At 42.8% G+C, this 14,477-nt stretch overlaps 1 protein-coding gene across 3 annotated transcripts in view; it reads right to left on the reverse strand.

Moving 5' to 3' along the window:
• Window positions 1-1,388: 1,388 nt before the first annotated feature.
• The window catches only part of C15H9orf153 (chromosome 15 C9orf153 homolog), a 38,919-nt gene continuing 25,830 nt past the window's right edge, over window positions 1,389-14,477 (reverse strand). For 2 of the 3 annotated variants that reach the window (XM_050760960.1, XM_050760961.1), the window contains exons 2-4: window positions 10,916-11,007; window positions 8,931-9,423; window positions 1,389-2,930 (exon numbers count right to left, since the gene is read on the reverse strand). In XM_050760960.1, the coding sequence (XP_050616917.1) occupies window positions 2,692-2,930; window positions 8,931-9,423; window positions 10,916-10,981 (798 nt within the window). In that variant the 5' untranslated portion in view covers window positions 10,982-11,007 and the 3' untranslated portion in view covers window positions 1,389-2,691. The remainder of the gene's footprint in view (window positions 2,931-8,930; window positions 9,424-10,915; window positions 11,008-14,477) is intronic. The other variant, XM_050760959.1, reaches the window with a different exon arrangement.

Raw genomic sequence — 14,477 nt, forward strand, 5'->3', positions numbered from 1 at the left:
ATAAAACAGATGTAGTAAAATCTTAATAACTGTTGAATATAGATTATGGATATATGCAAATTCATTGTAGAATCCTATTCATTTTTATGAATGTTTAAACATTTTCATAAAAACAAGAAAAGTTATCAGGGGTGGATGGTTCTATAGCTGAGTTCTAGCTAGATTTCAGTATTTCTAATATTGTTTAAATATCTGTGATCTTAAAAAAGATTAAAAACTCCCCAATTCATTGTATAAAGCTAGCATAACTTTTAATAAACTGTTTTTTTGTGTTTTGTTTTGTTTTGTTGAAGAGACAGGGTCTCACTTTGTTGCCTAGATCGAAGTACAGTGGCATGATCATAGCTCATTTTAGCCTTGATCTTCTGGGCTCAAGAAATTCTCCTGCCTCAGCCTCTCAAGTGCTGGGACTACAGGTGCACACCACCACCCCCAACTAATTTTTGTAACTTTTTTTTTTCTTTTTTTTGAGATGGAGTCTTGCTCTTTCACCAGGCTAGAGTGCAGTGGCACAATCTCTGCTCACTGCAACCTCTGCCTCCCAGGTTCAAGCGATCCTCCTGTCTCAGCCTCCCAAGTAGCTGGGAATACAGGCACGCGCCACTACGCCCGGCTAATTTGTGTGTGTGTGTGTTTTAGTACAGACGGGGTTTCACCATGTTGGCCAGGCTGGTCTCGACCTCCTGACCTTGTGATCCACCCGCCTTGGCCTCCCAAAGTGCTGGGATTACAGGCCTGAGCCACCACGCCCAGCTGTAACATTATTTTTTAGAGACAGGGTCCCACCACATTGCTCAGGCTGATCTTGAACTCCTGGTCTCAAGTGATCCTCTTGCCTTTGCCTCCCCAGTAGCTGGAATTACAGGAGCAAACCACTGTGCTTGACTCTAAAACCTTTTTTTTTTTTGAAATATTATATGCCTGGAGAAAAATGAATAGTTGTGTGTAGCTTGAATAACTTTTGCATACTGAACACATCTGTGCAAAAAGATTAAAAACCAGAACACTGTGTGCACCCCAGATACCCACCCCATGCTCATTTTAGATAGTATCTTCTGCTGAAGATAGTCACTGTGCTGAAGCCAGCATAATTTTTTTCTTTAAGATGGAGTCTCACTCTATCGCCAAGGCTGGAGTGCGATGGTACGATCTGGGCTCACTGTAACCTCCACCTCCAGGGTTCAAGCGATTCTCCTGCCTCAGCTTTCCAAGTAGCTGGGATTACAGGCACCCACCACCACACCCAGCTAAGTTTTGTATTTTTAGTAGAGATGGGGTTTCACTATGTTGGTCAGGCTAATCTCGAACTCCTGACCTCAAGTGATCCACCTGCCTCAGCCTCTCGAAATGCTTACCTTTTAATACCAAAATCTGGTTTTAAAAAACAGTGCAAAAAGTGGAGACTACAGAATAATTTCACTTATATGGAGACAACTTTTAAAAATAACATATTAGGAAATAGAATCTGGAAATATATTTTAATATCTACACAGTCATTCATACATATATTGTTAACAATTTGCGTGCCATTATTTCTTGCATTCCCTCCAGGTTCTTACTAAAATATGTACTTTATCAGTAGTTTTTTAAGAAAGGGATTATGGATAGTAAACATTTTTAGGCTCATGTATTTTTTAACGTATTTATTTTACCCCTACTCCTCAGGGAGAGTTTGGCTGCTTACAGAATTACAGACAGCTGTTTTCCTTCAGCATTGTAAGTATATGGCACTATTGTCTTCTGACCTCTATTGTTAATGAGGGTTCTATTGTCAATTTGTCGTTTCTTTGTATGTAATCCATCTCTCTTTTGTAGATTACATTTTCCTTTATTGCTTAGTGGTCCATAGTTTTGCTACAGTATTTCTGGGCATAGATTTATTTTCAATATCTTGCTAATCAGCCTGTGATTTTTCAGTTCAAGGTCTCCTGTGTTTCTTGAGATTTTCTGTCATTTTATTTTCCCATATCACTTACTTTCCATTCTCCTATTTTTTTCTGCGAATTCCATTGTATGCATTTCTGAACTTCTCATTCTACCCTCCAACACTCTTCTTTTTCTGTCTTACTGTGCTATGATCTATAAGCTTTTCAGTGCTGTCTTCCAACTTGTTAGCCCTCTCTCTTCAGATATATCCAGGGTACCACTGGGATAATTTATCAAGGGTTATTATTATAATTTTCAATGACTGTATCTTTCACTTCCAAGATTTCCAATTTGTTCTTTTTCAAATATTTCTGTTCTTATTTCATGGATGCTGTTTCCTTCTTTGTCATTGGACAGTTAATAGATTATATTTAAGTTTTCATGTCGATCTCTATATGCTCACGTGTTAATTTATTTGTCGAACTTACCAAATACTTTTATGATGATGAACTTCCTTGTGTGTTTAAAATTCCTTAAAAAGCTATTCTTGCTTGGGTATTCTTCAGTTACACCTTTTCTTTTCACATGACTTATATTTGCTTTAGCGCTGGTCCAAATGGGTTGCACAGTCCAAACCACTTCTCACATTAGCAGATTAAATTGGACCTTTTGCTCTGTATTAATGGCTTAATTTTACGGTACACCTTCATGTGTGTTGTACACACTCAGTTCAGATGTTCTGTTGGGTCCTTGGCTTCTTTACTTTTTGTGTATAAATTCAATGCTCTCAAAAGCAAAAATCTATGTCCAAAATATTTTCATACACTACATATTCAATTTAAGAGAAGAAATTCCTTCATTTTGATAATCAATTTGAGGATAAACGACCAAAGACTTGCGAACTATAGGGGGGAAAATAACATCAGGCATGCCCTGGCTCTCTATAAATCTCTTCTCAGTGTTGTATTTTACGTTTGTGAATGAAAGTGCTGTAGTGCGCCTCCACTTCGCAAGCCCCTTAAAATATCTCCATTCCAGATCCCTTAGATCCATGAACTGTTTTCCTGAAAAGAATCACATGGTGTTTTTACTTAGCCTTTCATTACTCAGAGATTCTTCATGGTAAGGGTAAGCCTTTGATGAACTTAAGTCCCCTCTTTCTGACAGAAAGCCATTTCTAAAGCTTTATTTTTAATTTGTATGTATTTATTTATTTTTGAGACAGAGTTTTGCTCTTGTTGCCTGGGCTGGAGTGCAGTGGGGTGATCTTGGCTCACAGCAACCTCCGCCTCCTGGGTTCAAGTGATTCTCCTGCCTCAGCCTCCTGAGTAGCTGGGATGACAGGCGCCCGTCACCACACCCGGCTACTTTTTTTGTATTTTTAGTAGAGATGGGGTTTCACCATGTTGGCCAGGCTAGTCTCAAACTCCTGACCTCAGGTGATCCACCTGCCTCAGCCTCCCAAAATACTGGGGTTACAGGAGTGAGCCACTGTACCCGGCCTAAAGCTTCATAAATTTAAGGGAGACCCTGTGATGTTGATTTCATGTGAAGCCCGCTCCTAGACAGCAATTGAGTGGGTCTGGCTAACTGGGCTTGAGTGGACCCTACAGGGCCCCGGCAGGTGGAGGGAGTGTCTCATTCTGTGCTTGGATCCTAACAGAATGTGCAAACGGAGAGCTCTACAGAGCCCCGAGAGCAGCAGTGAGGAGAAAAGGATCCTAAACCAGGGAGGAAGATGGGTCAGAAGTGCACAGATTGTTAGAGTCATTTCTTCCAAGATGCTAATGGAAGCCCTAAGTATAAAAGGGCAGTGGCTGAGCTAGAATTTGGCCATTCTCCACACTCATTCAGGACCCACAAGCTTGGGGTGTCATTAGCAGTTACAATTCCTTCAAAGAGCCAATGAGCCAACGAGAAGGAATCAAGCAAAGACACAACCCGTGTTCCCCTCCCCAGCAGCCATTCCCCTTTCCCTTCCCTTCCACCCCTTTCATGGCTAAATACATTGTAATGCTGAAAACAACAACAAAAGCAAGGCTGAAGGCAGGGGCTGGAGTGTAAAACCAGGAGCCAACGGGCCACAGAAACAAGTATAAGGAGAATTATGGTCACGGCAGATAAGAGGATGGCTGGTCTATTTCTGGTGGGTGACTTTGCTGTCCCCCATGTGGTGACATTTGAACAGGTCACCTGTAGTCCAAAGACTGAGCAGGCACCACCCCACCCCAATCAGTCCTCCGTCCCTGTACTGGGAGGGCCTGGGCCTGCCTGGTGAGAAGTCTTTATACAGACTGTACATGTCTGAAGTAGAAGACAGGTGCCAGGGACTCTTCACTGGGCTCATACCTCCCCAAGTAGAACAGATACTACGACTGGCCATGGTGTTCAGCAGTCCGATCATAAGGCCAGTTGCCAAGTTTCAGGGAGTTTGACAAGATCTTTGTAGACTGGCATAGCAAGAAGTGGTGGCAAAAAGAAGGAAGGGGATCTTTGACAAGAGAAGATAATTTTGGTGACTAAAGAGCCTCATGTCTCGAACTCCTGACCTCAGGTGATCCACCTGCCTCGGCCTCCCAAAGCGACCAGCCTGGCCAACATGGTGAAACCCCGTCCTACTAAAAATACAAAAAATTAGCCAGGCATGGTGGTGGGTGCCTGTCATCGCAGCTACTCGGGAGGCTGAGGCAGGAGAATCGCTTGAACCCGGGAGGCGGAGGTTGCAGTGAGCCAAGATCGTGCCACTGTACTCCAGCCAGGGTGATAAAGCAAGACTCTGTCAAAAAAGAAAAAAAGAGCTTCATATCATGATCTCTGACAGACACTTTAGGCTGGCTTCTCCATACACATTGCAGTCTTCTTCTGCCTCCCTCTGCTATAGAGGAGGGAGCTAAGAACTCTTATTCACCAGCCTTCCCTACAGGAAGGGGTGATAATTGGACACAATTCTTGCCAAGAAGATGTAGAAAGAAGTCACCTAAGGAGAGGTGTTCTGGAAAATCATTGCTTCCCTATTAAAAGAGGACAAAAGTATCAATGTGGCTCTTCATCCTATCCCACCTTTTCCTGCCTGGAATGTAGCCACAGCATCCGAGGGGGAAGGAGATGTCTTTTGGATGTGAAAACAAAGGCTACACACAAAACAATGGCAGAGCCCAGGTCCTTGGAGACATTTGAAAGCATCGCTCCACAGACAGTGATCACCAGAGACAGAGTAGGGAGTGGGAGGGGAGGATGGGAGAGAGAAGTCAGTGAGTTCCGAGTTATAATTAGAAGCCCTGTGGCCAGGTGGGTTGGTTCACGCCTGTAATCCCAGCACTTTGGGAGGCCGAGGCGGACGGATCACAAGATCGGGAGATCGAGACCATCCTGGCTAACACTGTGAAACCCCGTCTCTACTAAAAATACAACACAAACAAACAAACAAATAAAAAATTAGCTGTGCATGGTGGCAGGCACCTATAGTCTCAGCTACTCGGGAGGCTGAGGCAGGAGAATGGCGTGAACCCAAGAGGTGGAGCTTGCAGTGAGCCGAGATCGCACCACTGCACTCCAGCCTGGGCGACCAAGAAAGACTCAGTCACACACACACACACACACACACACAAAGAAGCCCTGCATAGTGGCATGCCCCTGTAGTCCTAGCTACTGGAGAGGCTGAAGGAGGAAGAGTCATTGAGACCCGGAGTCTGAGGCCAACCTGGGCAACATAGCAATATATCATCTCAAAAAAATGTAAAATGGGCCAGGAGTGGTGGCTCATGCCTGTAATCCCAGCACTTTGGGAGGCCAAGGCAGGCAGATCGCTTGAGCTCAGAAGTTCAAGATCAGCCTGGGCAACATGATGAAACCCCATCTCTATAAAAAATACAAAAATTAGCCGGGTGTAGTGGCATGCACCTGAGGTCCCAGCTACTTGAGAGGCTGAGATAGGAGGATCGCTTGAGCCCAGAAGGTTGAGGTTGCAGTGAGCTGAGATTGTGCCACTGCACTCCAACCTGGGAGACAGGGTCTCAAAAAATAATAATAATAAAATTAAAATAAATAAGTAATTGAAAACAAAGTTACAGTTAGATAAGAAGAATAAATTCTGGTGTTCTATTGCACAATAAGGTGAGGATGGTTAACAATAAGATATGGTATCTTACAAAATAGCTGGAAGGAAGTCTTTTAAAAGTCGTCACCACAAAGAAATAGTAAGTGCATGAGGTCAGGATAAATACACAGATTCAATCACTATACAACATATATATCTATTGAAACATATATTGTACTCCATATATATGTATAATTACAATGTGTTCATTAAATAAATGGAGAGATAAAAAGCACTGGGAGGCCGAGGCGGGTGGATCATGAGGTCAGGAGATTGAGACCATACTGGCTAACACGGTAAAACCCCGTCTCCACTAAAAATACAAAAAAAAAAAAAAAAAAAAAAAAAAAAAAAGCCAGGCATGGGAGTGGGCACCTGTAGTCCCAGCTACATGGAAGAGGCTGAGGCAGGAGAATTACTTGAACCTGGGAGGCGGAGCTTGCAGTGAGCTGAGATCAAGCCACTGCACTCCAGCCTGGGCAACAAAGCGCGACTCCATCTCAAAAAAAAAAAAAAAAAAAAAAGCATTGCTCCGACCCTTGTCTGCGTGCCCCTAGACTTCTAATTATGTAAGAAAAATAACCACTATTTGGTTTTCTGTTATTTTTGGTTCCTCACCTACATGATTCTACAGGATTTGGCCTGAACAAGAGGAGCTCATATGACAGAAGAACAAAACGGCAACACCCACTCTCTTTTCCTCACCCGGTGCTTGGTGCTAGTAGGAATATGTCCTTCAGTATACTTTGGAATACCAAGATCCTAAAGTTCTTCTGGACTGAGTAGGAGAGTGGAAGGTGAATTGTTGCAATACCAGTTACCCCTGAGGGATTACTGGATACCCTTCACATAGATGCCTGCCTGACTCCACGCATATTTCTTTCTTTTTTTTTTGAGACGGAGTCTCACTCTGTCGCCCAGGTTGGAATGCAGTGGCGCGATCTTGGCTCACTGCAACCCCTGCCTCCTGGGTTCAAGCGATTCTCCTGCCTCAACCTCCCAAGTAGCTGGGATTACAGGTGCCTGCCACCACGCCCAGCTAATTTTTTGTATTTTTAGTAGAGATGGGGTTTCACGATGTTGTCCAGGCTGGTCTTGAACTCCTGACCTCCGGTGATCCACCCACCTTGGCCTCCCAAAGTGCTGGGATTACAGGCATGAGCCACCGTGCCCAGCCGGCATATTTCTTGAATAGACATGACGTGTACCAGAAATTTACCTCTGGGATCTCAGGGAATGAAGATAAGGAGGCAGAGAAGAGACTCCAACACAGAGTTTGTGAGACCACATCAGAGACCTCCAGAAGTTAGGTAAGCAGCAGGTAATTCATACATTAGGAAGAAAGAAAAACTTGGCCCCTATGGATGGCAAAGTCATAAATGTTCAAGACCCTATCAAACATCCAAAACCCTTCTTCAATAGGTTTTTGACTAGTTCTTCTTATTGAATCTCAAAACTTTTCATGATTTTTCCTCTCCGGTCCCAGACTTTACTTGTGTACTTTGTGAATTATCTAGGCCAGTCCTATGATTGCTTTAATTGCACCGCTACCTAGGCTCCAAAGCCCACAAAGTAGGACTCTATGAAAGGATTTTGAAACCCGCATTTGGTTCTGTTAAGATGTCAATGTAGGGAGTTACAGCAAAAACTCTTCCAACTCTTTGGACCAAATATACTGACAGTAATCAATCTATTCCTTTAAATCTGCTCCTTCTGCCTCTCACATTACTTTTTTTTTTTTTTTTTTTTTTCATCTTTGAGACAGAGTTTTGCTCTGTTCCCCAGGCTGGAGTGCAGTGGCACAATCTTGGTTCACTGCAACCTCTGAACCCCTGGGTTCAAGCTATCCTCCCACCTCAGCCTCCCGAATAGCTGGGACTACCAGTGCATGCTACCACGCCTGGCTAATTTTTAAAATTTTTTTGTAGAGTGGGGGTTTTGCCATATTGCCCTGTCCCACTACTTTTAATATAAAAATGGGGTGTCAAAATATTAGCTGTGAAAATGGTCTTATCTTGAATCAAGAAACTACCTCAGAGGGTCATCACAAATTGATGTAATCAATTTGATCAATCAATGTAATCTATTAACAAAATGATAAAATATTACCTCTCTCAATTTACATAAGATGGAGACTTAAAGTGTAAGACACTCCCTTCTCATTAAAATTCAGCATCATAAGTTTCATGGTTTCTTTTTTTTTTTTAGACGAAGTTTTGTCCTTGTTGCCCAGGCTGCAGTGCAATGGCGTGATCTCAGCTCACCACAGTCTCCACTTCCTGGTTTCAAGCAATTCTCCTGCTTCAGCCTCCCGAGTAGCTGGGATTAGAGGCGCCTGCCACCATGCCCAGCTAATTTTTTGTATTTTTAGTAGAGACCAGGTTTCACCATGTTGGCCAGGCTGGTCCCAAACTCCTGATCTCAGGTGATCCACCTGCCTCCGCCTTGGCCTCCCAAAGTGCTGGGATTACAGGCGTGAGTCACCGCGCCTGGCCCAACAATACATCTTTTAAGAATGAATCTGAGACTTGATCCTGGAATTCTGGATTCTCTGTTTTGAATTTTAATTTATTTTTATTTTTACCTATTCATTTTTTAAGAGACAGGGTCTTTCTCTGTCACCGGGGCTGAAATGCAGTGGTGTGATCATAGTTCACTGCCACCTCGAACTCATGTGCTCAAGTGATCCTCCCGCCTAAACCTCTCGGGTAGCTGAGATTACAGGCACAAGCCACCAAGCTCAGTTAATTTTTATTTATTTATTTATTTTTTGGAGATGGGGTCTTTCTATGTTTTCCAGGCTTGTTCTGCATTTTATTGACACTATGAAGTAAACATATCGATAGCAGCCATGAACCTCAGAATGGCAAAATTGCTGTAGGTCAGTATTGGACTATTTCTGCTCTAGTAAATTTGCAGTGAGATTTCCATTCCTTTTTTCCCACATAACCTCATCTGTTTAAATTACCTGGGTCAACTAAGAAGTATCTATGAAATTTATCTTCCAAAACGAACTTTTCCGGGGTGGCACTGGAAATGCCTAGGCTGCACAAGACTTTGGCGCTTGGAACCTTCTTCTGTACGGTAACTTGGGCCAAGGCATTCGAGTGATCACTGAGAATTTCACAAGGAAAAGTGCGCTTGGGAGGGGAGATCCCACACTGTGACAGCCTCTGCCGGGACCTGGAGAGCCTCCCCACGGGAGAGAGGGAGCCCGCCAGTAAGCTGCTGTGGAGGAGCTCGGTCATGGATGCTCGCTTCTGCTCTTTTTTAACCACTGTGCCCCTCATAACAGGTTGGAGATCTCTTCTCACATCAGTGCCCCTGGTGAATGACATGACATTCAGGTTTTTAGCAAGTACTTCCTGTGCTTCATTAAGTGAAGTACCATGCATTTGTAGAAGATTTGATTTCTTGCTCTCCTTATTAAAATTCACAATACATGCATATAATTCTGGCAGCTGTGGACAGAAAAAAAAGTGGTAAGTCACGAGACTGACAAAAATGTAATATTCTGGCAGACCCACAAACCCTAGAAAAAATAACAAATAACCATAGGACAACAAATAACCATAAAAACAAAGCATTTTTATCTTTGGAAGATATCTTTGCCTAACTAAACCGGGTCAATTTTGGCAATGTGGAATAGAGAACACAGATGTCAAATCTCTGGTTCACTCCCCCAAAGATGTATTATTTAGACACATCTTATAAACGCTTGTTATAAAATCAGGCACTTAGAATTAAACTCAAAAGTCTTGAAGATCTTTCCAACTCTGAAATTCTATGAGTGACCATGGAGAGAAACAGCTGTGGGAGACTGGCCTTTGCTTGTTTTGAGCAATGCTATACTTCTCTGAAGGAAGAAAGGGAGCCAGATGACTTAGATATCAAAGCCTCATCCTGGTTTCCAAAGAACCCCCAGAATGTTCAGGAATCCAGTCCTGAGAAGGCTGTAATAGTCATTGATCACTGGGATATTTGACCAGAGCAAATGGTTATGTTCGTGGAGTATCTAGGAATAGTTGTTGGCAGAAAAAAAACAGTAAGAGATCCCTGAGAGGACCTGTCCCCATCTAAAATCCTGTATTTCCTACAAATCCTATCATTTCTAAGAGGTTTCCATTACACTGGAAGGCCAAAGAGGCCATAGTCTCAGGTTAGGCCCAAAATTTAGGTCGTTTAGCCCAATGCACAGTTTTCTTTCAATCCTAGTCACTTTTATTGCAAGGGCAACACATTGAAAGTGAGCTAACACATGGGAAAGCAGAAGGGATTTTGGAGGTCTTCTAGAAGGTCAAGAGTCTGCGACTACTGAGGCTACACATGTGGTCCAGACCCTGGAACCAGTATGAGCTCGGCTACAAGGTGGTACAGGAATATACTGATGCATTCTCAGTTATGCCAACTTCAAGTAAGAGGCGACCAGGAGGATTGCCTTTAATATTTTATAATAGTCTGTTTTGTCAGTTTACCCCAAATTGTGTATCTGTCTTATAACTGTTTTAGAAATTAGTACATATATGGAGATTTTATATGTAAATGTATTAGCGCTGATAGCCTTTTTTTCCAGTGTTTTTTTTGGGAGTTAAATAGTGCGCTGTTTGGACTGATATCATGAAACCTTCAGCCTGGAAATTGGGCTGGATTGTTCTTTGGTTAACACATCTTTTCCTAAAGAAAACAAAAAGAAAGTGAGCTAACATTGGTGAATGGCTCTTTAGAACGAATTATGTAACCAAACTATCACGAACACAGCTCAGCACTTCTGCCCACCTGCCCTAGGAAGAACTACGTTTCTCTGTGACTAAGAATGTTAAGTCATTAAAGTGACATTTTGGTGTTTCCCATGGCTCCCAAGTGTGTCACTGTGCATTCAATAGTTTGAATATTTATGATACTTGAACGTAAAGCTCCCCGTGTACCCCCCATTGTACAATGTTAAGTACATACTGAACATTGAGGAAGGGTGGCTGCTCTATTGTCCTCAGCTGAACTGGTGTCTCCAGTGAGGAACATCGTGCTGGGATTTTATTCTCTAATTCCTAAAGAAGCAATATAAGAAAAGACAAAAATCAAAGATTAAAAATCAGATTGACTACAAAGGGGGAGGTGAGACTTCTGAAATCTTAAGAAATTTGTGAGTGGGACGTTTTGAAAATTTTATACGTGTATTAGTCCATTCTTGAATTGCTCTAAAGAACTATCTGAAACTGGGTAATTTATAAGAAAATAGGTTTAATTGGCTTATGGTTCTGCAGGCTGTCCAGGAAGCATGGTTGGGGAGGCCTCAGGAAACTTACAATTGTTGGGGGAAGGCAAAGCAGCAGCAGGGCATGTCTTACATGGCCAGGACAGGAGAAAGAAAGAGCGGAGAGAGAGGTGCTACACAGTTTTAAACAACCAGGTCTCATGAGAACTCACAATCACGAGAACAGCAAAGGGGAAATTCTCCCCCATGAGCCAGTCACCTCCCACTAGGCCCCACCTCCAACACTGGGGATAACAATTTGATGTGAGATTTGGGTGGAGACACAAATTCAAAGCATATCAATACAATTTAAATTTTTCATTTGCTTTTTCCTAGTTTACATCTGCCAAATTTGTCACATTTCAACTGAACATTTTGCTGAAATACCCAAATTCTTCTACAACGTGTGTAGTTTTAATACTAGTGTAACAAATCCTATATGGATGGTTTTAATTTTATGTATTTATTTTTTTGAGATGGAGTTTCACTCTTGTTGCCCATGCTGGAGTGCAATGGCACGATCTTGGCTCACTGCAACCTCCACCTCCCAGGTTCAAGCAATTCTCCTGCCTTAGCCTCCCAAGTAGTTGGGATTACAGGCATGTGCCACCACACCTGGCTAATTTTGTATTTTTAGTATGAGACAGGGTTTCACCATGTTGATCAGGCTGGTCTTGAACTCCTGACCTCAGGTGATCCACCCGCCTCGGCCTCCCAAAGTGCTGGGATTACAGGCGTGAGCCACCACGCCCAGCTGGATGGTTTTATTTTCTTGTCTTACATATTCTGATCAACTTTCAGTTCATCTAAAGAAAAACTCACCCACCTCCTTATACTCAAAAAGTGTCTTTTATTCAGGAGGAAAAGGCTCATATGTAATGATAATAACAAAAACAATAAACATTTTGAAAAAATATGCTTTGTGCTAGATATACTATAAGGTATTTTGCAGATGGAATTGTGTTTAATTCTTCTGCAAGAGGTTAAAAATGGCCATGGAATCTCCACAACTGGTCTCATTGGTAAGTGGCAGTGAAGTGCTCTCCCACATTTGACTGGGCTGGCCTATGCTTGACTTTGACCAGTAGCTTGTGGCATTGCGTCAGTGACATAGTGTGAGTGCCAGAACCCAGGCTTTAAGAGGCTTTACGGCTTTCCTACACATTCTTGGGAGCCTGAGCCACCATGTAGAGAGATCTGGCTGCCTATCTGGAGAGACCATGCAGACTCAGCAGCCAGCATTGACCACTAGGCATGTAGATGAAGCCATCTTGGTTCTCCCAGTCCCAGACGAGCCTCCAGATGACTACAGCAGCATAAGCAACCTCAGTCGATCCCAGATGGAGGAGAACCACCTCCCAGCCGAGCAAGGCAACTCTAAAATTTTGACAAAGAGTAAATTATTGTTGTTTCAAACCACTAAGCTTTGGATGAATTGTTATATAGCAATAAATACAGATAAACCCCATAAAACTTCACATTCTTGGCTTAATTTATTCCAGTGAAACCCTTACTGGTAGGTAAGGGACTATATGGAGGAAAAATATATTTCTAGGTACAGGGTATCACTGTATCATGACTGGCAGCTGTGGTCACTGGGATGAGTGCCTGAGATGAACCAAAAACACTCATTTGGTATTTGGGATGAAGTGAAAACAATTATGTTTCTCCTCCTTCCTAAGCAAAGTAGAAACACCCAGAATGGATCCACACACACACACATTTACACACACATTTACACACACATTTACACACACACATTTACACACACACATTTACACACACATTTACACACACATTTACACACACAGTTACACACACATTTACACACATGGAGATATATATACACATGTGTATATATGCATATATACGTATATATAAAATCTCAAATACATTTTTGTCACTATTTGTCACTACTAAGATCACTATGTTGACATACAGGACTAGAAAAACATACAGTGCAGCATGCCTGCCACAGACCTGTTTATCTGTAGGCAGTTAAAATAAGACTTGATTGTGCTTTCCTTCTGCGAAGGAAGGAAATGGTTTCTGCAAAGGAAAATATTTCTCTAACGTGCTTTATCTAAAACCTGTCAATGTCTTCCAGTCAACCATTACTATTGTCTTTCAGACAGCTTCAGAGTTGTCCACCACAGGAAGGCTGCCTTCTCCCATCACCAAGGGGTAATACATATTTCTCCTCCCTTCCCTCAGAGGAGGGAAAGATGTAACCTCTCGCCTCTCTCCCCTCTTCTCTCTCTCCCTGCCACCTCCCAATTTTAATCAGCAGTGCCAATTCAGGTAGACAATGTCCAACTTCAATAGCCAATCTTGCAACTCTCTATACATAGAGTCAAAGCAATAGCTAAGAAATATGTCCTCATTTTATTACAATAGTATCGATGATGACAAGGAATGGAGCACAAAGAAGTTTAGATTCTTGCTAATCCTCTTTGCTAAACTACCGTTGGGTGCATCTCCCTGTCACTGAAGTGTCAGGATTCTGAATGCTGAACCAGATCACTAGCTAAAAATGCTTTTATACACTTAAAGGTTGACTTGACCAGCAAACTTTTAACCTCAGTCTTTGCTTGATCCAAGTCAATGCCTAAATCTAGATCAGCCCTTTGACCCAATCTCTCATGGAGAGTGTTCCTGGTGAAGTCATGGAAATATAGCCAAAGGCTGGTTTACAGATTCGTGCGAGTAAAGTGGAGCTCTTGCAGGGGCTTTGTGGCACTTCTCTTCATCGTTACTCCCACAAATTCCTACAGTAAATTTTCCTTGTACTGTGAAGAGCAAGGGCGTCTCAAAGAAACTCCTGGGGGTGCGATCCCCTCCTCCATTTGCACTCACTCCCAACTTTTCACCCTTCCCTCCAACTCAGAAGGAAAAAAGTTCTCTCTGCTCATCTAGTGTTAATTTTCTCTCTCTCCTACCCAGGGTGATATATTTTATCCTCCTCATAATTTTTTTTTTTTCTCTGTCACCCAGGCTGGAGTGCAGTGGCACAGTCTCGGCTCACTGCAACCTCCGGATCCCGGGTTCAAGCCATTCTCCTGCCTCAGCTTCCCAAGTAGCTGGGACTACAGGCAAGCGCCACAACACCTGGCTAATTTTTTTATTTTTAGTAGAGACAGGGTTTTGCCATGTTGCCCAGGCTGGTCTCAAACTCTCGACCACAAGTGATCCGCCCACCTCGGCCTCCTAAAGTGCTGGGATTACAAGAGTGTACCATCGCACCCAGCCCCTCCTCATAACTCT

This window comes from Macaca thibetana, chromosome 15 (assembly GCF_024542745.1).
Source record: "Macaca thibetana thibetana isolate TM-01 chromosome 15, ASM2454274v1, whole genome shotgun sequence".
NCBI lineage: Eukaryota > Metazoa > Chordata > Mammalia > Primates > Cercopithecidae > Macaca > Macaca thibetana.